Source organism: Ambystoma mexicanum, chromosome 4q (genome assembly GCF_040938575.1).
Source record: "Ambystoma mexicanum isolate Mex_15411 chromosome 4q, UKY_AmexF1_1, whole genome shotgun sequence".
NCBI lineage: Eukaryota > Metazoa > Chordata > Amphibia > Caudata > Ambystomatidae > Ambystoma > Ambystoma mexicanum.
In genome coordinates, this window is record NC_090928.1 from 754,515,061 (window position 1) to 754,542,057 (window position 26,997).

The window sequence follows — 26,997 nt, forward strand, 5'->3', positions numbered from 1 at the left end:
TTGTAAAAAAAAAAAGTATTCCCAAAGGCAACACATGTCAACAACACAATCATAAATAAATGGGCCACAGGCAAGAACGAGATTCATATCTAACAATCAGAACATCATAGATCATGAGTTGCCTGAATTCTTGAAGCTTATGGCATTGTTTGGGATGTGTCACTTATTAGATTCTTCTCTTGGTCTAGGCAAAGCCGTATCTAAAAATTGAACTACAGCCACTCTCATAGCAAGTTTAGAAGAAGTGAAGATGGCTTGCCATATCTGATCAGATTCCATCGGATAAAATGTTGCAATGAGATTTTTGAAATATTTCCCTCGCAACAAGGATAGATGAGGACAATCGACAATTATATGCTGTAATATTTCTTTTTGTTGTATGTTCTTACAAAAGCAACAGAAGTTTAGATCGATAGATATTAATTGTCTTCTTGCCTGTACATCATTGGTTTGCCACAGATTAAATCTGAAACGCAGGTATTGCCTTCTAATATATGGAGAGGGACATTTTATCAGATAGTCAGCCACTACATGATATTTCTTGCTACCAAAAAGAGCAATGTTAAAGTCTTTTAGACATTTTCGCGGAAATGAACTCAATTTCCAGAGAATTTGATAGTATAATGATAACAAGCCTAATTCATGGCATATAATCGGCATCGGGTAGACTTTGGACGTTTTAAGATTTGTCTCCAGAATTTTGCTTCAAGAGTGTCCAACCATTTTCGATCTTTTGGAGTTTTAGTTTCTGCCCCATAACTCAGAATCGGGATTGCCTTCTGTTTGTAAAACAGCATAACATGGCTATAGGAAAATTTTCCATATTTATACACCATGATTCTGGCTTGTGATACGAGAGATTACAATTCTGTTGTTAATGTGTGGGAATAACAGTCATCAGAGCTTGTGTTGTTGACAATCATACCCAAATATTTATACTGTAAAATTGTCTCCAATTTAACGTTTGAAGTTAATTTGTGATGGTTTACATTTCCTCTTCTTATTGCAGACTACTACCTGAGTCTTGTATGTGTTTATGCACAGGTTGTTGCTCTGTGCATAGGTGTCCAAACCGTTTAGTAAATTTTGTAATCCTAACAGGATTTTCGATAAAAGGACGAGATCGTCCGCATATAAAAGCAATGCTATTTTTTGGTCACCAAGCTTTGGGGACTTGTTGATAATGTTCAAAAAGGACTCACCCATGTCAGAAATAAAAAAAATCAAGAAGGGTTGAGGCTAAAATACACCCCTGTTTGAGGCCACGTTTTGTTGGAATAACAGAAGATAGATGTCCTTCCATGATCAACCTAACTTGCATGGTGGTGTTTGTGTGTAAAAGCGCAATCAAAGCCAGTATGGAAGATGGACATCCATGGCGAATGAGCTTGGTGAATAATTTTGCTCGATCGATAGAGTCAAAAGCTCCCCAAAAATCTATGAAAGCCATGTACAGAGGAGTTTCTTGTGTTGCAGAGAGTGATTTGAGCGTGTTAATTGACAATGTTCACCGCAGTACCTAGACCCAGGACAAAGCCAGATTGAAACGGGTCTCGGATTTGATACTCCGATAACTATCTATTCAGTTCTGTAAGTATGATACGAGTGTAGATCTTCCCGGGAGCATCTAAAAGAGCAATTTATCTATAACTTGACGGTTTTTCATGGTCCCCTTTTTTATACACAGGAATTACTATGGAGTGTTTCCAGGATTGGGGTAGACTTTGACTATGGTTAATGTATCTAAAGATGTTATTCAAGATTTCCGCCCATTGCTCTGGGTGGTCTTTGAAAGTCTGATTTGAAAGTCCATCAGGACCAGGTGCTCTTGAATTACTTATTTTCCCTATTTAGTGTAGGATGTCTTCTTTATCAAAAGTAAGCCAAAAGGACACCTGAATTACTGGGTTATTGGTTGACACTGAATCCGTGGGTAAAGAATATAGCTGTGTAAAATACAAAATACAATTTTGTTCTGTAACCGCATTAGATTGTATTCCAATTTGGCTACCATTTGTGGCTAGATTTAGTATTTGCCATATTTTTGCAGTATTTTTATTTTGGACTGCACTAAACATTACAGCTCCATCCTTCTGATAAATTAAGGATTTTCTACTTCTCAACCAATTTTTGTATTTGGTCTTAATGTTTGATAAAGCTGGCCTCCTTTCATCAATTCGCAAATTCTGAGCTCTGCGTTTCTGTGGTCTAAATAGGGCCTTTCTTAATCTGATATCGTGATCATAGGTATGTAATTTTACCTTTTTGTTTGGATGGTTACAGCTATTAGGTTGGAACAATTGCATCAGGTCGTAATAAATTATGTCCTCAATGATTATGCCTTGAGACTGTTGCTGAATTTGTTTCTCTAATTGGGTACTACATAGCTGTAAAGATTTATCCGACCATCATAGTCTGTTTTGTCTGGGATTGAGAGTTACAGACCCTGCTACATACCTAGAGGTTTCAATTACATGAGGGCTCGCAAGTTCCCATTTCATAGTAAGCATGTCATGGCCACAAACGTTAAAGTGACCTCTTTATCCACATGTTTGCCCTAGTAGCCAAATTGTATATGACTAGCAGTTATTTGTAACTGGGACATAGGTTCCCTAAGGAGTGCATTTGGGCTCACTGTGTAGCAATAAACAGTTCTGGTTTGGTTCAAAGGTTCAAATATATATCATGATCATCCCAAACTGGGCATGCTGTCAACCACGTTTCTTGGAGCAGCAGCACATCAAAGTTGCCAAGATCAATTTTTGGGTTGTTCATGAGATGTTTATGCCCTCTAGTGTTCCAACTCAGTAGGGTTATTTCAGATAAGATGGTCATAGGTTTTTGCAAATTTTTCTTTACACTGCAATTACAAACACATATGGAATTGATTTGCACTTGTTTTGAAATTGAACTTAAAGATCAAATGTATGTTCCTTGATCTTGATCAGATACTGTTTGTGCCTCATGGGTTTCTGCAGAGTTAGATGGTTCTGTAATCAAAGCAAACCCCATAGCATACAGATGGTTTTTAGCCGTCCAAATTGTGTTTTGTATAACACAGGAGTTCATCCATATTCTTACTGAGTTTAGATTCCTTTCATGCATTTCAACTAGCTCTATATCTGTAGAGTGGATGTCTTCCAGTTCAGGGGTATCAGAAAAGATGGCCATTATTGAGTGTCTATTTAAATCATATTGAGTATATGGAAGGGGTCTGCATGTCAGTAGTAACGAGTAAGCATCCATAAGTCTGTAAGTTTGAAGCTACTTTGGGAACATTGATCCTGTCTATATTCACCGTGGGTGAGATAACTTAAGGTTCTTTTGGGCTTTCATTGATCTTTAGGGCTATTCCCAAGAGTCTCAGTAACTCAGGTGCGATCGTGTTTGACGAAATGTCATCAGATAGCGTGGCTGTATTAGCTTTAGATGGGGCTACTGGAAGGTTTACCTTTAGAGGAGGTAGGGAGTCCATAACTGAGTAGGACCCCGCTTGTGATTTAGTCATTTGCGCAGGTGTCTTTGGTATATCGGATGAAATCATTCCGGCTACCGCTATGTTTGGGCATAGATTTGAAGCCTTTTTTGACGAGTGTGTGGACATGTAGTCATCCACCACTTTCCTGATCTCCTGGCGATGTAACTCCAGGGATTGGCTATCCAGGGTTGTAGGCAGGCACCTGTTTTCTAGTGGTTTGTTTTGCAATATTTTATCATTGACAGATACCATGTCTGGCTCTTTAAGTGATGCTACTGCTTCAACCAATGCATCTAGTGGGGCATGAGCTGGTATGTTTTTATTTGGCTTCAGGGCCAATTTTCTTACTTCTGTTTGCAGATGATATTTTTTTGATACAGCATTGGATGCTAGTATCATACTCTTTTTGGGCACATTAATTGACTTAATAAATTGTTTTGTTGCAGAACCGGATGAATATTTCACTGTTTCAATGTTTTTAGATTTTTTTATTTGGGAAGCCACCTGCTTCAGGTTTTTTTTGTTACTAGATTTGCCATCTGTAAAGATAGTATAAGCTACCTTTGAAGCTGTTTTATTTGTAGTATCAATAGTTTCCCTCGAAGGGCTATCATTGACCACTGTGCCATTTGTATTTATTTCCTGTATGATATTATCAATCAAAGGTACTGCATACATTATCCCCTCCTCCGCAGACAATACAATCTGATTATCATCATTCATCAGATCCACCTCTATCGTGGTTTGTGTGGCCACCGACATTGCACATAACTTGGCTTTCATTGATTCGGGGACATCTCCAGATCTGACGGTCAGTGCCTTAGTCACATTTGTTTGCCATATGAGCATTTGCTCCAATTGCTCTGCATGATAAGTCATCTCATCATTCATCGTTTCAGAAAGTTTGCCTAATGATTGTAAGGCGAGGTTTATTGCATTTAAGGTAATTTCCACAAGATTATTGCTTAGTTCCTGTGCTAACCTAATATCTTGATTATTTGCTGAGTCCACCATTTTGTGTGGAGTTGGTAGAATATAAGAATCTGCCAATTGAAGGTTCGAGTAATGCGAGTCAATAAATAGGTCAGGGGATCCAGATGCATTTTGCAAAGGGGCTCTAACCGGGAATCCTGAGGTGTTAGAATCCGAATCAATGACTGCCATGTCAACTAGTTGTGTGTTAGTTTTGCAGCTGTGATGAGAGACAGCTGCGGCTGTCGGAGCATTGTTCAATAACATTGTGTCTGATAAAGAGTTGTGATTTGTTATCTTTTCAGCTCCGTTGAAGCCAATGTTGATACCAGCACTACTTCCGATATTGAAGACTGGAGATTTTTGTAAAAGAGGGCCCCCTACTGATGCTACAGAGGCTGCCAGCTGGATGATCTTTGCTGCTTGTGTTGTAGAGGTGGCATTGACTTTAGATGAAGTTAGGTCAACTTCTGAGTCTTTCGGTAGATTAGATGCTTTGAGATCCCTTACTGTTGTTGGGACCCGACAAAAGGGTCTAATGTCTGCATTATTGGGGACTTTGAGCGTGACTTCAGTTTTTTTCAACTCCCGCAGTTATAAAGCGTTGAGCATGAGGGGGGAATCGAGCATTTACGGGTTGCCATTGAGGGCGTAGCTCCTCTGTTGATTTGCATAGATCTGCTATCAAAGTCAGGCATACCTGTTCTTAATGTGAATAGTGATCAATGCATTTGTATGCTTTCAATTGAAAACTGAGTTCAAAAGTTCAAGGATGAGTCAAGCGACTCACTACGGACTCTACAAGCTCAACAGAATTGAAGACCATTTGAAGTCACCGCGTTGCCACGTCTCTGCGACGAGCGCGGTGAAGCAGCAAAGCGGTACTTCGTTGGTACTTCGCTTTGGTGAGCGCACGTTTCAGATTAAACGGGCTCACGCCAAAAAGGGGCAGAGCTTGATGGTTAAAGGAAAAGAAGCCTAAAACCAGGGCTTTCCGTAATCTAAACAGCAAAAGAAGAGAGGGTTGATGATAAAACAAGGTCCACAAATATTCCTCAGAGCTTCTTGTAAGGCTCTTGTATCAGCAAAATAGTATATATTCAGCAAGTCCAGATTCCACGATCAGCATCCAACATAGAGAGTGGCAAAGCGGTACTTCGTTGGTACTTCGCTTTGGTGCGCCTTAGATATCTTGTCTCCCAGCTTTGCTGCTTAAAAAATGTCACCAGAGGGCGCTGTGCTCGAAGCCACAGAGTCGTAAATCCCTCGAGGGCCACCATCAAGCGTCAATGTCATCCGCAGTGTAAAAGGCTTGAGCGGCGCCCTTTGGCTCAGTTCTGTTTTTACTGTGTTAATGGTTGCATCAGTTGATCAGGCTTTCAAAGACCTTAGGCTCCTAAGGAAGTTCGAGTGCAACTGGCGTAAACTGTACAGAGGGGTAGGTTGGGAGGGTCGATGAGGAATACGTGGGAGGAACATCCAGTCGAAAGAACGTTACAGTTGGTAAGTAACTTGTTCTTCGAATAGATTGTGTCCTCCCACATATTTCTCATCTTAGATAGGCTCCCAAGGAGTAAGAATTTGGAGCAGGGGGAACCAGAAATTTCAATCATGGACTGAATGAAGGATGGCTTTTGCAAAGAGACCTCCTTGATAAGATGTAGAGTCCAGGCAGTAATGTTTTACAAAAGTGTGCATTTACGACCAGGTGGCCGCCGCACAAATATCCTGTACCGGAACACCCCTCTGAAGAGCTGTGCAAGTTGCCATGCCCCTGGTTGAATGAGCCCTTAGCCCATCTGGAGGCTCCTTCCCAGCCAATTTGTAGCACTAGATAGAGTCTGTTTAGATACTCCAAGGCCCAATTTGTGTCCAGTATATCCAACAAACAGTTGGTCACTTTGTCGGAAATTCGCTAGTCTAGAAATATATAAAGTGAGGGCCCTTTTTGGGTCCAGTCTGTGCAATCTCTCCTCCTCTTTACTTGCTTGTGGAGGAGGGTAAAAAGAGGGTAAGGAGATTTTCTGTGACTGGTGGAAATCAGAGACTATTTTAGGTAAGAAGGATGGTTTAACCTTTAGAATTACCTTGCCCTTATGGAAAATGTTGTGAGGAGGCTTACAAGAGAGCGCCTGCAACTCACTCACCCTGCAGGCTGCTGTTATAGCCACTAGCAAAATTGTTTTCAAAGTGAGGAGCCTTAACGGGCAAGAATGTAAAGGCTCAAAGGGGGCACACATGAGAAATTCTGGAACAAAATTTAAATCCCAGATGGGTACCTGAAAAGGTGTTGGAGGGTACACATTTGTTAGACCTTTTAGAAACTGGGTTACTAAAGGCATTTTAAAATAAGAAACCTCTTCAGAGGAGCGCTTGAAAATAGATAGCGCTGCCAAGTATCCTTTTATAGTGCCAACTTGGAGCCCCAAATTGGCCAAGTGTGATAGTAAAGAAAGTAGCATAGGAGTATTACATAAAAAAGGGTCCACATTCTTGTCCTTGCACCAGTTACTGAACCTCTTCCAACGACACTGGTACAAGAGTTTCATTGCTGACCTTCTGGCCAAAAGCAAAATCTCCATGACGTCATCCGGGAGGTCTCAATCCTTATACCTCAGCCTCTCAGAAGCCATGGGTGAAGGCTGAGTGTTTTGACCTCTGGATGGAGAACCTGACCTTCCCTTTGCGAGAGGAGATCCTCTCATAGCGGAAGACGAATTGGAGGGCAGATGGACATGTCCAGAAAGTCGGGGTACCACGTTCTCCTGGGCCAATCCGGGGCAATTAGGATCATGGTTTTCTTGAACTTTCTCAACCTCCTGATTACATGAGGAATGACAGGGACTGGAGGAAACGCGTAATGGAGTGGAAACTCCCCGTCCACTACGAACACGTCTCCTAGAGCTCCTCATTGGGGAAATTCCCTTGAACAGTACAGATCGCACTTCCTGTTGACACTGGCCACGAACAGATCAAGTTGAGGGGTTCCCCCAAAGGGCGAAGATCTCTTGAAGGACTTCCTGAGCTAGTTCCCACTCGTGGCAGACTGTGCTTTGCCTGCTTAGAGCGTCCGCTGCCGTGTTCTTCTCTCTGGCTAGGAGCACTGCAGATAGAGCGACTCCTCCTTGTATCACCCAGAACCAGAGCTGCATTGCTTCCCTGCACAGTGGAAGCAACCTTACTCCTCCTTTCTTGTTGAGGTAGTACATGGCCACTGTGTTGTCTGACATTATAAAGACATTCTATCCTCATACCAACGGCAGAAAGGCATTCAGCGCTAGTCTGATTGCCCTCAGCTCTAACAGGTTGATGTGTAGTTTGGACTCCGATGGAGACCAACAACCGCTTATTGTCAGACCGTTGGTATGGGCTCCCCACCCCAGGAGTGAGGCGGCCGTCACTATTGTTGTCTCCGGCCAAGGTTGCCAAAAAGTCTCTCCTCTGAGGATATTGGGCCTCACTCCGAGTTTGGAGGTAATCAATACCGGTACCGAGTCCGCCCTCGTTCAATGGGGACTTACCGGTCTATTCCGACCTTTGTGGGACCGGTAAATCCCCATTGAAAAAGCCATTCCCCATTTTCATTTGAGCCCCCATAGGGCTCAATGGGAAGGGGAAAGGCGCTAATAACGGTACCGCAAATTGCGGTACCGTTATTAGCTCTAAAGTCCCTTAACGGGTCCCGTCCTTAACGCCTGGTAAAACCAGGTGTTAAGGAAGGGACCCGCTAAGGGAACTCGGAATAGGGCACAAAGGGATTACTGGCATCGGTGTCCTTACCGGTGCCCGGTATCCCTTTGCGCCCAACTCGTAATGAGGCCCATTGTCCCTGCAAGCCCACCATAGAAGGTCTTGGGTCACTCTGACAGGAACTTGCAAGAGATCTGACATATCCCTCGAAAACTGGGACCATTGAGTCCGCAGGGCACATTGAAGGATTCTCATTCTCAATCTGGCCACCGACACCAGAAAAATGCAGGATGCCATGAGGCAGAGGAAGCTCAGAAACTCGAAGGCTGACAGATGCTGAGCGTTCAGAAACTTTGTTGCCATCTACAGAATGTGGTGAGCTCTCTCCTCTGGAGGTGAGGCTTTGCCCGAGGAAGTATCCAGGACTGCTTCGATGAATTGCAGTCTTTGGCGTGGAATCATTTGTGATTTCTTGTAACTGAGGGAGAAGCCCAGTCTGTGTAAGAAGTGGCAGGTCATGGTCAGATGTTCCCGGGTTTGTTCGGGTGAACTCACCCTCTTTAACCAGTCGTCCAGGTAAGGGTAGACATTAATTCCCCCCACCCCCTCCTGAGACTCGCTGCCACCACAGCCATTAGCTTGGTGAAAACCCTCGGGCGGAGGTCAGCCCAAATGGCAGAACTCGAAACGGATAGTGAGAACCGCCAACTGTGAACCTCAGGTACTTTCTGTGCTTGAGATGGATTGGCACATGAAAGTAAGCATCCTGAAAGTCCAATGAAACCAGCAAGTCCTGAAGTTGAAGAATCTGAAGGATCTGAGAAAGGGTCACCATCTTGAACTTGTCCTTCCTGAGGAATATGTTCAAATTTCTTAAGTCCAAGATGGGTCTCAATCCTCCGTCCCTCTTGGGAATGAGAAAATAAGGGGAGTACCAACCCTTGTTCCTCTCCATTACAGGTACATGTTGTATTGCACCTTTCTCTAGCAGGACTAAAATCTCCTGCAGAAGGAGCGGGTCTGGAATTTTGACAGAATTGGTTCCTGGTGGATGATCTTGAGGTCTTTGTCGAAAAGGAAGGCAGTAACCATGGGTCACTATCTCTAGTGCCCAGGCATCTGACGTAATGCCCCGTCATTCGCTCAGATACCGAGTGATCCTGCCTCCCACCGGGGTCTTGTGTGTCAAGACATCAGAGTGGATTTGCAGAGGCTGCAGCAGTGGCTGAGGAAGTAGTAGCCGCTGCTGGGCTGATCTAGCACCTTTCTCTCTTCCAACAAGAGGGGGTTTTCTCTGTTGACCTCTGACTGGCCTGTCCCTTCCCTCTTCCAAAAGAGGAGTAGAAACAAAAGGGACGGCTCCTCCAGGAAGATGACCCTGCGTAGGAGTGTTGCTGAGGCTGCCTTACAGCAGCGCTTAGTGATTTAGCTGCCACTTTAGAGACCAGCACCTTCTCCAAGCTTACATCCGCCTTGCTTCTGAACAGCCTCAAGCCGTCAAAGGGCATATTGAGTAATATGGAATGCACGTCTGGTGCAAAAGCGGATTTCCTCAGCCGTGCAAATCTGTGTAACAGCGTGCTAGATGCCATGGATCTGCTTACACTATCAGCAGTGTCCAATCCTGACTGGAGGCATTCCTCCATAGCCTCCTTTCCATCTCTTACTATTGCCAGGAAACCATCCCGTTCCTCACCCTCTGGGATGTGTTCAGCTGCCGATGTCATACAGTCCCACAGGGTGTATGTAAACTTTGCCAGACTGCAAGTTACATTCGTAGATTTAAGGGCCATGCTGCCCGAATAGAAGACTTTACGGGCCCAACCATCAACTTTTTTGTCATCCCTATCAGGTGGTATTGAAGGGTAAACTGTCTGTCTAGTGGAGGTTGAAGCTTGTACCACCAAGCTTTCTGGCGAGGGATGCTTTGACAGGTACTCAGAATATGATGAGGATTGGCTGTACGTCCCTATAAACCTTTTATTTACTGCAGGCCCAGAGTCTGGGGTATCCCAAGTTGCCATCACTCTTTTTTGCAATAGTCACGCCACTTATTCGGAGACCGGGGTTTTCCGGGTCCTCCCGACCTGTTTTTTCCTGGCGGGTATACCCACGATTTCGCGCTTGGGGCTCCGCGCACCAGGTTGCTTCCGGGTTCCGCGGTTGCGCTTCAATGCGCATGCGCAGGCGACCATGTTCCTCATTCCGCGCATGCGCGGTTCGCTGGGCACTCGGGGCAGTTGAAGCTTGCGCTTCAAGCCTCGTTCTGGGGACTTCAGCACCTGGGAACAACACGGCTTGCGATCCAAGCCTCCCAGGTGCTGGTAGTCCTATAAGAGGGGCAGAAGTCTTCCACTAGTCGTGTCTCAACGCGGTTAGTGTGCTGATTGTGTCTACGCTCCTGTACCTTTTTTGCCAGCCTTGGACCTGCTCCTGACTAGTTTTCCCCTGGGTTTCTGTTCTGTGGGTTCTGCCTGGTGCCTAGTTGGGGTTCTGGTCCTGTGCTCCTGCCTTGGGGTCCCTTCCCTTCCTGCTTCTTGGGGTTGGTACCTTCAGTTCCCTTACTCCTCTTATCTCCTTGCTGCCCTGGGTTGCCTAAGTACTAGTATTGTTCCTTGACCCTTGTCTTGGGCTCCTTGCCTCTGTGCCTCTGCCTGGCTCCTCATCTCGCCTGCCTGCCATCCTACCCGAGTGCCTTCGGACCTTCAGTTTCTCCTGCCAGCTATATTCACCTGACCTGTGTCTGGAGAGTCATCTACATTACAAATCCAGTCGGAGCTTCCTCCAGAAATCTCCATCTCATCTATTGGAACTGCATATAAACCGCTTCCCCTGCCAGTGATTGCACTGTCCTAACGTCACGTAAATCAGCGGAAAGCGCATTGTGACGTTGGGAGCTGGTTCACCTTCAGCCTGGTGTCCATTCTGGGTTGGAGTTGGGCCGGTTCTCTGCGCCATCATTTCGTCGGTGTTTCAACAGACAGTCTGGTAGCCAATCCGAGATCTTCGACCAGACAAACAGGTATGCAGCGTCCCCGAGATACGTACCTTAACAGCAATGCCTTATGGAAAGGGAGGACAGGGTCCCTTTGAGGTCCCTCATTAAGGATGTCTGTCATATCGTCCTGGTCAAACCTTAGGGAAGCTGTTTCCCATCCCATGAAGTCAATGACTCTTCCCACTAGATTTCTATACCCAGAGTCTGCATGATCTGCATGGTCAGGGCCCAAACACCAAAGGCAATTACGATGGGGGGCGGTAATCGACATCTTTTTTCCACACTTTTGACATTTTTTAAAACCCCGCCTTGGGTGTGGATGGAGTCGATGAAGAGGACATTTTGTCAAAAAAACTGATGCGCCGTTTTGTGAAACCAAGCAGTGCTCGGAAAAACAGAACTGAACTAACGGGCACGGCTCAAGCCCTTTATACTACGGATGACGTTGACGCCGACGGCGGCCCTCGAGGGACTACGACTCCGCAGCTTCCAGCACAGCGCCCTCTGGTGAATTTTTTTTTCAGAAGCAGCAAAAGTTGGGAGACAAGATATTTAAGATGAGGAATAAGTGGGAGGACACAATCCATTTGAAATGTCCATTTGTTTCCCGGATTTTAGATTTTTTGCCATTCATCCCCCTATTTCCTTTGCTTATGTCAGATAGGTCCTTCTGTAGTAGTGAGCTCCGCTCGGCGTAGATGCGGATGCTGACAGGGGATTTTGGGGAGCTAGAGTCCCACTCCGGCTCGTAGATATTGCTAGGGAATGATGGTGCTGTCGCTGGTTGTGTTTCTGCTGCTTCTATCCCCGTTGAATTGTCGCTGTACTGAGTGTAGCCCTTATCGATGAGGTGGGGTGTCTGGCTGACCCCCAGATGCTGCGGTTGCCGGATTTGAGGTGCCCTGCACAGGGAGTTACCTGGAGGAGTTCTGGTGGTTGAGAACAAATGTCCGGCTTAGCTAGTTATTTTTCCCCTGCTGCATGACCCCTTCTGGCTTTGCTGGGGGCCTTATTGCAGCTAGGAGCAAGTCTTGTGTTGCTGATTTCGGTCAGATACAGGCGGGGGAGTGTGAAGCGGACACAGAGGGTCCCTCCTTTAAGCATTGTGTGTCCTGCCACCCCCACTTAAGAGCGCCAGAGAATTGAGAGATGTGGTGCCTGACACAGAAGGTTACATTCTGGGAGGGGTGAAGCGGAGGTGTTTGCGCTGTATATCTTGTGGGCCGTAAAGGCTGCTGGCAAGCACCTGATTGCGTTTTTTTCACCGATGCATGCGCACAGTGCAGTGCAGTCCGCTTCTTCGGAGCTCCAATCGGGACATTCTGCGTGTATTTACTTTATGCAGCGTGGGCGGTCCTACCTTGGCGTAGCTCCGTCACAGGGCGGCAGGAGTGGCTTGGCTCCGCCGGGCTAGAGGCCAGGGATAGATGTAGTACTACGCGGGTGCTGCGGGCTGCGAGGAGGGCCCTGGTGCTTTTTGACTCCTCCATACTCCACAGGGTGCCCTCCTTTGCACAAGATGGTGCACCGCAGCAGCTCCCACTCCGGTGTCAGAGAGGATGGAGCTGCCCCCAGAATGATGTTTCATGTGTGGCTCAGCTCCTCTGGACAGCATACGAGGGACAGCTGCAGTGATGCGCGGGGTGCTGCAATACGTGTGACAGGCTCCAGTGATTCTCCCCCCGTTCTGTATCTTGGAAGGTGTTCTCCTTTTCGTGGGCAAGTGCTCTGTGGCAGCTCCTCCTCCAGTGTCATCGAGGTCGGAGCTGCCTACGGTGTGGTACTGCACATGCGGTTGGCAGACTGGGTACTAGTCGGGGGCGGGGGGTAACTCAACAGACCCTGCTTCTGAGCCCCAGGGAGTCAGGGGCTCGGCGTCTCAGCCGCCATTTTGCTGCGTTAGCCATGTGCGTTGCATGGCTGACTTCACTTTTTAGACCGCCTCATTTTGTTGCGAATGTGTTGGATTTACTGCTGTAGAATGGTTGTTTGCGTGGCTCAGACCGGGAGCTCTCACAAAGCCACTCCAACCTCCATGGCTCCAATCCCATGGTTTGCATTCAACTTCCAAAAAGCTGACTTGTTAGGTCCAGGGTTCGACATTACTGGATGCCTTTTAGCAGCTCCTGCTTGTAGCCCAGAGTAGCTAGGGTATAGCTTACGAGCAAGAACTACCAGTAACTAATGATTCCCAGGACAGCTGGTGCCATACAAATATGACATTAACTGGATGCTTGCAAATGTGGATAACGCACGATGTAGTAGTACAAACATTTAATGAGTCCAACAAATTACCAGAAAATCCACTTTCTAGGCGCTATAAAATAAAAAGACACATAAAAACAATACAATCAACAAGCATTTTATACAGTGCTATAACTTGAGGAAAACCGATGTTATTGTAATTCAAATTTATCACAAAATCAAGGCACATGAAATGAAAATAAGTATTGTTTTAGACGCTGCTTAAATAAGTGCAGCGATGAGCATTCCCCAACAAACATAGGCAATGTATTCCAAAAACAGCAACCTTAAACTCAAAAGGATGTTGCTCCAAAAAGAGCTGTGGAATTTACTGACAGAATGTTCAAAGAGGTAGACCTAAGTGTCCAATTGGGAGCTGTGACAGGGACATCACCCTATTGGGGGGCGGGGTTGTTTGGAGGAGGGATTGGGTGGAGGCACGCTCTGAGACCCGCTCATGCACCAGGCATGTGGATACTGGTTTGCCCTCTGTCGCAAAATGCCTACCAGCACTTTTTCTTGCTAGTGCTCTATTTTTTCCATTTCGGAACTCCAATTCCCACAGAGCCCTTGTGAGTAATTGAGAAAACCTGGACCGGAGTCAAGAGAACAGAATCAAGAACAGACAGGAAATGGACTTGGAATTTCCCAACCAAAGAGCATTGAGATGTTCAAAACTTGACTTGACAGCCTCAGACAGACCCAGCAGAATAGGGGGCCAGCAGAAAACAAACTGGGAGTGAGGAATGATTGCAGGTGGACTGGAGGGATACAGGAACCCTCCCCAAACCGCAATGGCAACAAAACTCACGAACACCTGAGGAAAACCATATGGAGAACGTGCAGCCTGAGCCCCTGGCTGCTACCACACTAGAGACTATTTCCAACACTGTGCTGCAAGAGGGAGGCATAGAGAGGTTTTGTAAAGTCTCTCATCTATGCAATCCAGCAAAGGCACAACCTTTCAATACCTTTAGAACTAACATCATTGATAGTGTAGGGCTAGTGTAGAAAGTCACCACCAATGGAGCTCAGACAGAAAAGGCATTTGCCTTCAGGCCCTCATTTATAGAAAAGTCAGAACATAAATAGTAGGGAGAAATAATCAGTATATGATTATATGGGGAGCAGGGACGCCTGGGTTAAGGATGGACTAGTGGATTTTAGACGTGAGCGAGAGGGCCAGGCCTTAATGAGCCCTCCACTCCCTTTTTATCCCAGAGCATACCATTGAACCATTTGCCTGTCTTTATACTGATAAACCTACATATTTATGAAAAGAGCAGTTGATAAACCGTGAGCTTTTTTTTAATGAAACCCTTCAATCTTCCCGGATACTCTGGATTTATTAAGGCTTTTTTAACAGGACATAGAATTCTACAAAGGATGGCAGATATTCATGGACAGAACTATTCCAGATAAGAAGCATTGCCCGAGCCTGAATATGATTGCCGATTGGAAGCCAGCCTTAGAGATATGATCAGATTTCTTCAGATGCATGATCACCGCGATTCCTCTATTTTGAATAACCTGGATTGTGAATAGGAGTTTTTTTTAGAAATTCCTAAATTCAGGGGTCTAACGATTTGCACACCCCGGGGAAGCCAACCAACAAGCCTGAACTGGAATCACTTAAGTCAGGGTTGATCAGAGTCTGAAAATATGTCGACAGCGCAATTGCTTTAGCTACAAAGTTGTTTTCTAAATGTCATATTTAGAGAATGATTAAAGCATAACAGGGCAGGTATATTGGACAAAATGCTATTGATTGTATCGCATGTGAAATTAGATTAGCAAAAGACAACATATTACCTCATCATTTCCCATAAAATGCTCCTGTTTATTGGGTGATGCCATAAACCTAAGAGCTGATTTCAACTTCTGCTGATCCATTGTTTATTTCGATCCCCAAGGGGTCTCCCATACAGTTAAAAATTTGAGGAAAAAGTGGGTCCAGACAGTTATACCCTAAATTTTCTGTGGCTAGTAGGGATTCAAGACATGTATACTTTATTATACAAGCTGGTAGTCATCAGCACTAAAGCTGTATAAGAGCATAGCAGCTTAGACATTGTTAAATATGGGGCAATACCTAATTGCTCTATAAAATACCCACATGATCAGCATAGTATATCAGAGTATATGTTTTGGGAGTGTATCACTAGATGTGTATAATTAGGTGTTGTGAGGATAGTGCAATCCGTAATCTCAGATCAGCAATGAATTTGGGTATTCTCATTTCATAGTCCTCTGTCCTCCATACTTTTTGGGACGTCCGGTTGAACAGGGACGAGACTGGAGCCTGCTGCCAATGAGCAGAATGAAAAAATGTCCAGCAAATCCCTCACACAGAGTGCCTACATGGCCATACCCCTGTTCGGCTCATCCACCTAGTGTCAAACTCAAGCGTTAGTACCCCTATCCAATCAGTTTTTATGCCTCCTGTACCATTTCCTCCATACATTTGGGCGATTTCTGTACATAGAAAGGAGGTTAGAAGGTTATTCATCAGTTGCAAAGAGATATCTTAGTACAGCGTGCCCAAATACAACAATGCTTTCGGCTTTTGAAGCATTTTGTTTCGGGAGAAAACAGAGAGGCCAGCACTTCATGATCTGGATGTTCGAGAACCTTTTTGATCTTTTTTGGTCAGTTTGGCACTATTACAATGAGCCGAAAGGCTCCTATCTACCTCAGCTTGTAAAGAAGCTTGGTTAGCATAGATTGGGGAGGAAGAATATACAGGGTCTGACCATCCCAGGACAAATAAAAGGCATTGCCACCAAAATAATATTGGCACTCTCTCATCCACGAGGCATACAGAAGCACTTGTTGTTGTGCTTGGTCACAAATATGTCCAGAAGGAGAGTCCCACAGACTTGGGAGATTGGAAACAATACATCCATGTGGAGTTCCCATTCGTGTGGTGCATAAGACTGATGATTTAATTGGCCACCCTCACTTTCTTGTGAAATGGTAAACAACAGGGAAGATAGAGTGCTATAGACATCAGCTTTACATTTCTAAAGCCAAGTGGCATAGAGAGCATGACCTGGTTCCCCCCGGCTTGCTCATGTAGAACATTACTATCACATTGTCCATATAGATCAATGCCTGATAAGCTAAAGCAGAGGGAGAAAGGTCCTCATTACAAAAGTAGCCGACAACTATAAGAAATTGACATGTTGCTGAGTATTTGCCAACTCTCAAAGGTCATGGACCTTCCAGCATTCCAACACTGCCCCCAACTCACCAGAGCAATATGAGCACAGCTGCTTCCTCGTGGGAGTGAGGGGATTAGAAGGCCAAGATGCATAGATGGAGAAACTGAAATCAAGTTGGTTTGTCTGCAGCTGCTTCCTTTCACATCACTTTGGCTTTTCCTGCTGTGCTGAAATTACCGCAATTGCAAAGCCGTGAGAGAGTTTTCTGGCACTGTCCTTCATTCAATTTATCTTAGGTCCCATCTCCCATTTACAGCCTCGAATGAAGAGTCCGTTTAGACTCGAAAAACGTGTCAGGCTACTTTGCAAATAAATCCATCGGACTTATAACCACATCTCTCTTCAATTACTTGCAACACATGCCTATATTGCACTCTTGGGTGCAGTGCGACTTAGAATTGCCTGTGCTCTAATTGTCTGCAGCTGAGACTCCTGAGACCAATGAGGGATTGTGAGATATTTTGACCCACTCAGCGTTGCTATGCTACATCACTTTGCTGCATTGGTGCAAGAACAGCACAAAATGGCCGTGCTGACTCCTGGGCGTGCCAAAATCTCGAAATTGCGTGTTTGTAACAATCAGAAAATGGCTACACCACCCTGCCACACACATTTCAGATGGGGTGGAACAGAATCCTCAGTGCAGGAATGTGCCAGTGTGCTCTGCAACATTTAACATGGAGTGAAGTTAAAGAGGCAGCATTATTTTGCTGAAAACCCAAAATGCCTCTTTAAAATGACACATTTTCAACCTTAAAAGTGCTACTTGGCGCTAAATTCATCAATTTCTCATGTACCAGAGTGATTAAAAAGGCCCTGCAATGCCCAGGATCATTCATTGTGTCTCAGAGGAACCGGGCCTCATATGAATGCCATCTCCTGTCAAATGTATCCTTGAAAAATCAACCAGGGGCTTTGTTTTCATTTTACACAGGAAACGCGTCTATTTTCTTTGCAACAGTATAAAGAATCAGCTGTCCAGAGAAAGACTCTAAATAGATGCTTGTAACAGTATCCATGCTGCAAAACAACTCCAGCACTCAAGACAAGAACTCTAACTGCAGAAAGTGTATATTTGCTGGAGATGAAAACCGGATTTAAAGAAATAGTAAAATGTGCTTTTTCCTGACTGAAGGGGGAAAGTCGCCTATTTCAAAGTATATTGTTGTGTAAAGGTCTGCTTACTTAGAAATGTAAAGGATTTGTTACTCGTAGAAATACTACTATAAACTGTTTTAATTCTATAGGTTAAAAGTCCAGATTTAAAAGAAAAAAAACCAAAGCTAAAATCCAGGCTGAGTTGTCAAACTATATTTAAAAAAAACTTGCTCTGTCAGTAGCTAGCCCTGACAAAGGGTGTCAGCTCATAAACATCTGGAACAGGAAAGTGACTAATTGCTAGCATGGAGGCTTTAAATACCCGGGACAAAGGGACTTCCCAAGTCGCATCAGACATTCGTCTTTGCTCCAGGCTGGAACAATAGCAGGCTGAGACTCTCACCTGTCAAGTGTGAGGCGCAGTACACTTTAATCAAGAGAGAGGCCCCTCATCCTGCTTCAAAGGAATTGACATTTGCTTACAGTTGGAAAAAAATGGATTAAGTGACAATAGACTTCCTGTTGGTTTTAAAAAGCCTATTTTGTAACCGAACTTTCAATACATTTAACGTTGCAGTAAGAATGAGGAAAAATATGAAAAGTTTGTAGTTTTAAATCTAATTTTATGCTCTTTCTTTGAAAACTTGGTAGACCTCATTACTGCATCAGGAACAGAAGTTGTAAAGAATGACAGATTGTGGGAAAAGTATTGATATATTGCGAACATAACATATTGTACACACATCCCAGGGGTAAATGTGCATCTGTGTACAAAGTTGGGAAATTTTAGGCCAAATAATTCATGGTTAAAATTGCCAAAATGTAGCAGAAAGGCAAAACCAGGTCCCACAGACTGGGGGGTTGGATTGAAATATGACCCACAAAATATTTAACATGTGTATATTTTGGTGCCAGTAGCTAGGGGAGGTTTCTAGTCATTGTAAAAATCATCCCATAAACATGACATCCTTTTCTGTGATCCAATCAGCGAAGAGCAAGGCGGAAACTATGCTCTTGCCCAATCCTACCATTATGGGTGTGGGTAGTAAGCCTGCCCCTGCCATATACTTTAGTGATGTCATTTGCAATGATAAATAAGGGAATCTGACAGCACACACACGCACTGATTCCTGACTTTCATCCTGATTTCCTGCATGGCGTCCTGTTGCTGATTTCTTCATCCTGTTTGATCCTGATTCCAGATTTCATTGCAAAGCCAAGGCCAATGCATTGCTGAACCACTTTTCAGCGAGGCCTCAAATTCTAAAAATCCCAAAAACCCAAGGAAAGCATCCTGATCCAACCTGGCTTGCTACTGCTAGATGCATGCCTGCTGCAAACTCGCCATCCCACTGATCTCCAGTCTCGGGTAACCAGAAGGGCCAGTACAGTGCAGTCCGGTGACCAGAACGGCCCAGATGATTCTGTCCTGCCAGATTTGCCCTGCTGTCCTTGGTTAGACCGATCCGTGTGATGACCAGAACCCTTGACAGTCCAAAATCCTAAATTAAAGTGGACTGTAAGTATTAATAGGAATCATAGAAAACCATAGTATACCTTGCCTTGCCTTATCCCAATCTCTAAACCATCCTATCCTTACCTTAATAACTTGTAACATTGTCAGAATACTTATTGCAATCCTGTCTTTGATTTATCTTGCTAAGCGCCAGTTCGTTAGTCATTTTTATCTTGTGTGAATCTTAAATGATCAATCCTACTGTCATGATCACTGCTTCCAAGGAGTCAGGAACAGCCCAACATCCTTGGAAGCAGGCCCCTAACCGTTATCTTAGGCACCAGCCGGTCCCCACTGGGACCTTTTGGGCCTTGTCCTGGCGCCGGTGGCACCAGGCTCATCAAAGTCATCGGTCCCGGCACTGGAAGCGCCGGGCTCATATTATGTATGAAGATGCTTGGGTGGACTTACCTGCAGCAGACCATGCTGCTTACTTACCAGCCACTTAGAAGTCCTCTGTGAACAGGAACTACTTTCTTACCTGGGTGGGGCAAGCTCCACTCCCTGGATACAGCACTGGAACACTTCTGGAACTGGAACTCTTTTCTTACCTAGGCGGGGCCGTGGAGGAAGACGCCTCATCACTCCAAGGCTATTTAAACCACACCCGATAGATGAAACGTGCTTGGCGTTATTCTGCATCTGCAGCAGAACGCTCACCGAGTCTGTTCCGGCCTTTCTTCTTTCGATCCTGAACCTGCAAGAATTATACTTACCATTCCTGTATCCAGTCGACAACAGCACCTGCAAGGACAAGAAACAACAGGTTAGCAAGGCAACCTTTACACGCAGTGCTTACTCACCTGATCCATCGGCTGCGGCCATTTCTTCACGCTGCACCTCCGCCTGTGAAGACAAAAGCATTGTTATTACTTACCGGCACTCCGCGAATTCCGGATTTCTTCACGCTGCACCTCCGCCTGTGAAGACAAAAGCATTGTTATTACTCACCGGCACTCCGCGAATTCCGGATTTCTTCACGCTGCATCGCCGCCTGTGAAAACAAAAGAAGAGACATTAGACAGGTATTTACTTACGCCCATCGCGCTTGTCACAATAGAACGCCTGCAAACACTCCGGCGTCTCTTCAGCACGGACTAAGCAGCAAGGGAAAAAGACAGTTTGAGCGCTTGCATTTACTTACTCATTTCCAGGCGCTTCACTCCATCTTCCATCTCCAGAGTCCTGCAAGACAAAAGGGAAAGCATTATACAGAGTCCTGTTCAATATTAACGTGCCACGCACCTAAATACTATAAAGACTAAAAAGGTGCCCGGAAACTCACCGCTCGTGCAGTTAACGACGGTAACGATCCTCTGAGGTCAAGAGGCCTATGTTTCACCAGTGAAGGAACTGGCAACGGCACCCTGCACCAGACGCAGATGGAGAGTCCAGCATTCACCTATCTAAGGTGAGCACGTGACCTGGGGGGGGGCTCTACGGAGAAGCTAGGAAGAGAGGGAGAGGGAGAGGAACATTCAACAGCCCAGACCCTTAACCCCCATATTCTTTCACCTACAGAAACCTCACCCTTCGGGTTCGACACACAGTGAGAAGAGGTATGACCCCAGAAGCCAATCGAGTCCTGCACATCACTTTTCGAGTCACAGACACCTTCCAGCCAAGACCAGCGCCTCCGTGGGAATCAGGTGAGCGTTACACCTACTTCGAGTGATCCGACTGGTTCCGCTGGGGATCTGGTGTTGAAGTCATTAATCAACTCTAGAGCTTTCTGTGTCCCTCCTTGGTATTCTGGCTGGAATGCTCTAGCATAGAGTAAAACTATAGTAAATATTTTCTTGTCCAAACTGAGTTTCTTTTCTGTTTTCACCACCCGATTTGTCTAAAAACGCCTCTCATTCAACCTTGTATATCTTCCTCAGTTTAATAGCTAGAGACTTCATTTCAACTCTGGATTATACCTAAGACCTATAGCTACATCCCAACCTAAAACCCGCACTCCAAATCAAGTATTTCACCGTTTGGTTAATTTTAGGCAGAAATCCACAATTTTGCAAAGTTTTACATGTGTGATTTTTATTCTAAATTATTTTCAACCTTCCATTCAGACTCAAAGTGTTTACTTTTGCTCAAACTATAGCTCATGATTGTTAGTATCTTTCCAATGTTGCTCTCATAGAGATTTGTACAGATTTAAATATTTTTGCACACATTCATTGTTTTACCGAGCCGTTTCCAAATGTCATTTGAAAGTGTAAGATTTCAAATCCGTTTTTCTCTCTTGTTTGGGGAGGGAAGGTTGGATTCGAATTCTGTTTTCTATTCCTTATTCCTGATTACTTGCTGCTTCCTTATATCTATTTAGAATTGTTTATTTGTGGGTTGAGGAATATTGAAGGAGAAATCCCAACTTAAGTGCAATCTTTCTAAACAAGACAAAAGTGTTCTTTTCTCTTATGTTTTCCTTCTGTGTTGCTAAAGAGTGAATTTAAGTGCATTACATACCTTCCTATCTGTTATTGTCACCACATTGGTGATTGCTGCTCCCTACTAAAAAGTATTTGTTTGATTTGAATTTTAAATAAATAAATAAATATTACCTTTACCAACCAGCCTGATTCCTGGTCCATTGTAACCTGGGGTATTTGAGAAGGGGTGTGATATGAGCGGTATACCGCTCAAAATATTGAACCTATATATATATATATATATATATATATATATATATATATATATATATATATATATATATATATAATAAAATATGCATTTCAGCTGTGCGCTGTATACTAGGCTGAGACCAGGGTGTACCGCCTGATTGAAATACTTAACATGACAAGCTGGAGTTAAGTCAATCTCATGTGTAGTCTGGCATGCAGAACCACCAGGATACACAAAGCCATCAGGCTAAGCAATTACTGGAATTTCACTACATGAAGCTTGGTGCTTTTCAGGAACTCTTCACAAATCGAGAGAAAATCCTTTATTCTTTCCACAAAAGGGGGGTGGGTCGGACAGTTGTCTCTGGGTCTGGATGCAGTTTGATTAGTCCTGATTCTCTGTGAGGCACAGCATATAACCCTGTTGGAGGACACAACTGACTCATTTGTAGACTCAGGAGGGAGTGGATCCCAGATTAAGCCAATCATGCAAGTACTGGTAGATGTAAATGCCTTATTCACACAAATGGAACATTATGGGATCCATCACCTTGGTGAACACCCTAATGGGCTGAATTCAGCCCAAAACACTGTGCCTTGTATTGATAATGGGCATCCAAAATAGGAAAGCGGAAGTATGTGCATGTAGGCATCTTGCAAATCTAGCACACAGAGCCAATTTCGCCCTCGTAGTAGGACTGAACGCATTTAGCCTGGATTGACCATATTGAATCTTTCCTATTAAAGGAAACAGTTGAGCCTGGAGAAGTTGAGGATAGTTCTCCATGCCTGTACCTCTTGGCGAGGGCAAAGAAGTGGCAGGAAAAACCTTGCCAAGCCTGAGTCCGAGTGACCTGTTCTGTTGCATTCAGCTTCACTAATTTCTGAAAGCCCTCCATGAGATTCGAAAAAAAGTTGCTGAGGGAAAAGGGGAAAGCCTGGAGGTAGGGAATTGGCTAGAGGTTAGGTGATTGGCTGGGGGAGGAGGGAGGCAAGTGGGAGCCTGTACCCACTCCTCACAATAGAAGGTGTCCAAGGATATCGCCTTCCATGATGGTAAGTGAAGGGACATCTGTCACCCAACTGGGATGGCATTCTGCTGGATCTTCAGGCAGTCAACCTTTGGGTATGTCACTCTTTGTGGTTGCGGTGCCAAAGAACGCCTTCACTGTACATAGGGCTTTCTACATAGGGTTTTCCCCTGTATGTGGTTGACTGCCAGGTGACTCTTGTAGTATGTCCTTGCTCTGTCAGTGGGCTAGGAAGCTCCCAAAGCCACTGGTGCCCTTGCGCTGAGTCTACATTTGATTGCTTGTAGTGGATTTCGACTCTGGCATGGGGGTGGCAGAGAGGATTTTGGTGGTTACTGTATGTCTTTTTTCTTTGTTAAGTTCATCAGTCATAGGATGAAGAGGGTGAGCCGATCAAACTGGAGTGCCCTGAACCTCTTGGTGGAGCTTGGTGTGTCTCACCCAAGCACCATTCTCAGATCCAGACCTACCACCCACAAAACCTCATACACGCATCACCCATATCACACCCTTGTGGCAGTGTCAACATGTCCAGCCACAGACTCCAGGATGTTGTGAGCAATGGTTTTTATTCCACCAAGCCCGGTGAGATATTCCTCCTTACTGTCACTAATCAGCGCTGGCGTGAATCCCTCCATTTCTCGACCCAATCTATCAGAGTTTGCTTCGCGCAAATGTAGGCCACTATTGCTGTAGATTTTTTTTCCTATAGTGTCAAGTGCCCTCTCTGCCCACGTGAGAATGGGTAGTTACGCCAGAGGTGGAAGTTGATGATGACAGGGGTTTCCCTTAAGCCAAGGCATCGTAAATGACCAACAATTTTGCTGGGGGGTTTGGAGCTCATGCACAATTTTTCAGTTGGCATACGGTCAGCTTTTTGTTAGTTGGAACCACCATTATGTGGCTTCTCCCAAATTTTTCTGGTCTCCCCAATAATGTACAAGATAGTAGACAGCACTCCTTTTTCCACCTGAGATGTCTGGCAAAGGCAATTTAAGGAACTCCAAGACATCTGCGATGTAATTTGTGGAAATTCTTTATTAAATAGGGAGTTTGACCTCTCTCCTCATCTTGGCTAGCTTCCAAAAGGAGGACTTCTATAATGATGCTCTTAAAGGAGGATCACTTGTCCAGGCTAACGAGGAGTCATCCTCTGGTCTAATCTAGTAGAGCATATGGGTTGCTGGGGAAGGGTTTGTGTGCTTAAGATTGATGTTATGTCCAGGAACTAAGTCTCCTGGCGTCTGTGAGGCGGGGTCAGAAAAGCAAGCTGAAGTAGGGTTCCCACACTGATGCCGACTGTTGAACATGCAGAGTGAATGTGTATGTAATGGGGCCTGCTCTGTGCAGGTGGAACTAGTGTTTCCTTCTTAAACGTGGGGACCTCACTCTCCACAGAATTAAGAGCCCCTCCCTGTGTGGCAAAAATGTGAGTAGGCCAGTCCATTTTATTTGCTGTTCCGTTATACATGCAATACACAGATATGAATGCTCAGGGGGGTCATTAAGGTGTCGAGAGACCAGGACCAAGGCTCCGCTACTTTCCGGCTTGTGCTATGCTCCCAAGTGGCTGGTCTGGCGAGATGTCCTGTGTACAGAGTATCCTCTGTCCCGATCGGCACCATGCTCCATGGTCTGTGCCATAATGCCAGTAAAGCAGCGCATGAGTGTGGCCTAGTGACAGGCCTCCGAGCCTGAACAGTCTCCTGTATGCCTGACATGCTTCTTTTTGCGCTGAGTGCTGACAACCCTTGTGGGACAAAAGCACAGAGCAGGGTTGCATGGTTTGGAAGCTTTTCTGTCCCTCTGGAAGGCAGCAGGGTCCAGTGGAGTCCACTTGAAGAGTAGGAAAGGGATGTACAGACATCTGCACGAAGAAGACCTGTAAAAGTGTCCACCGCACAAGGTGCCATGGAGAAAAGTGGTTGATTGAAAAGATTATGTATACTATGTCCTGAAGAGGAGCCATCCTGCAGACCTCCTCCCACTGTGCATGTCTCCAGAGCAATGAGGTGTGTCTGTGTGTCAGAGAGAGAGAGAGAGAGAGAGAGAGAGAGAGAGAGAGAGAGAGAGAGAGAGAGAGAGAGAGAGAGAGAGGGAGAGAGAGGGACAGAGGGACAGAGGGACAGAGGGACAGAGGGACAGAGGGACAGAGGGACAGAGGGACAGAGAGATCCCCAGGCAAAGGCTGTGTGGGAAGGTGAAGAAAAAGCTGTTGACAATCTGATCAACATTTGTGGAGAAAGGGACTTCAGTTGAGTGGGGAATGTAGGGGAGGAGCTGAACAGGGACGTAGCCATTTCCGAACTCATGCTTTATATGTGCTACAAAATTGTTAATTCTGCTGTTTGTCAACAGGCACTGGTTCAGTTCTATTCTGTGGGAAGTCCAAAAAGTATGGCATGTAATATTAAAATAAATTCACACTCACCAATGACCGACTAATGCCAGAACTCTATATTTAATAAATAGAAATTGGCAGGATTTGCCATCTACTCGATCACAAATCAGTTCCTTCTGGGTCAATAGCATACATAAACCCCTTTCTGCATTAACAACAGTCTAAAAGCACAAGCAAAATGGTTTGACAAATTACTCACTGGTAGCCATGATATCTGGAGGACAAGGTGGTACTCCGTGATCCACTGCCCATCTGTAAGCACCATCTCCAACTAGAAAACTACAGAGAGGAATCACAATTAAATATCACAGATTGTAATCTCTGGTTGTTTAAACTGTTTAATCATTACATCCAATTACCTCATTTGACATGCACAAAATTCAAACATGACAAGTTTCGTTCCCAATTGTCAACAGAAAACAGCGGCAATCTCTTACATTCCAAGTGCTCTTCAGGTATGGTAATTGTTAAATCAACTTTGTGTAATTGGATTAGAATGAAATCCATAAGGCACACGTTGACACTATCAGGCCCCCTTTATCCTTGTAAATCCCTGCAGGGGTAACCCTCTGCTCTTAAGGATGCCAATAATGTTTCCAAGGGAGCACTGCTAGAGATACATAAAACGCACTTGCTGTTCCCAATGAAATGCTTCTAAAGCATGATGGCTCAGAGGTTTGGGCTGCCATACCAATGTCCAAATGGGGCGGGTGTCCAATAGTACCACTTATGAAGGATCACATTGAGGGGTGCGTGCTATACCAAACACTGTTTGCCAATGACTGAGTGTGCTATGTTGCATGCAAGTTTAATATGGGAAGATTAAAACAAGGGATTTAGTGTTCATTCATCAGAATTCTACTGTTTCTTTTTTTTTATTCTTTATTCAAGCAAACAGGTGGACAGATTGGACACAGTTCCCACACCCCACTGATCACATATGATAACAGTTACTGTATTAGATTACATTGCGTATCAACTTTCTGCGCACAGGTTATTTCTCATGCCTTATGTGTTTCCAGACTGTAAATTTCTCAAAGATTCACGGAATGTGTACCATATGTGCTTTGGCCTACTCGTCGTAGTTACAGTTCTGATATAACCCTCCTCTCTTTCGTTTACATATGTTGGTTCTCTGAGCCATTCCTCACATGATGGTGCCACTTTCGATTTCCATTTTAACAAAATACATTTCTTCGCAACAATGCAGCATACATTGAACAATCTATGGATCTTTATGGAAACCTTCCCAATATCGCCCAGCAAATATTTAAGAGGGAGAAGTGTGAGTGGTATCCCAACCATAACATGTAGCACCTCAGCTACCTCATGACAAAATTGGGACAATTCCAAAACATGTGGATCGAGTCAGCTCCCCTTAAACTGAATTAAATGCAATTGTGCATTATGTCCAACATCCTTTGTTGACAGGCAATATCTGTGCCATTTAGTCTCATCTATGCACGCTGACTTGAAACTGAAAGTAATTTCGCAGCGGCAGCCATTTTCAGCTGCTGCAGTGCAGTCGAGAGGGTGAGTGCTCCTCTCCCCCTTCCTCGATCTCTGGCATTATTGAACCTTTGAGATTGAGGGAGGTGTCATTGGAAAGGGGAGACTCTCCCCTTTCCAACAACACCTTTTTTTAAGCATTGCTGGTCGCGGATCAGGCGCAGAGTCCTAAATCCGCGGCCAGCAATGCCACTGGACCATCATGGATATGTTTG

The 26,997-nt window shown here is 44.8% G+C and overlaps 1 protein-coding gene across 1 annotated transcript in view; it reads right to left on the reverse strand.

Annotated features, from left to right (window-relative positions):
- Positions 1-26,997, reverse strand: part of TASP1 (taspase 1) — a 2,293,647-nt gene that overhangs the window by 1,366,619 nt on the left and 900,031 nt on the right. The window contains exon 7 of the mRNA XM_069608337.1: positions 25,473-25,552. Coding sequence (XP_069464438.1) covers positions 25,473-25,552 — 80 coding nt within the window. The remainder of the gene's footprint in view (positions 1-25,472; positions 25,553-26,997) is intronic.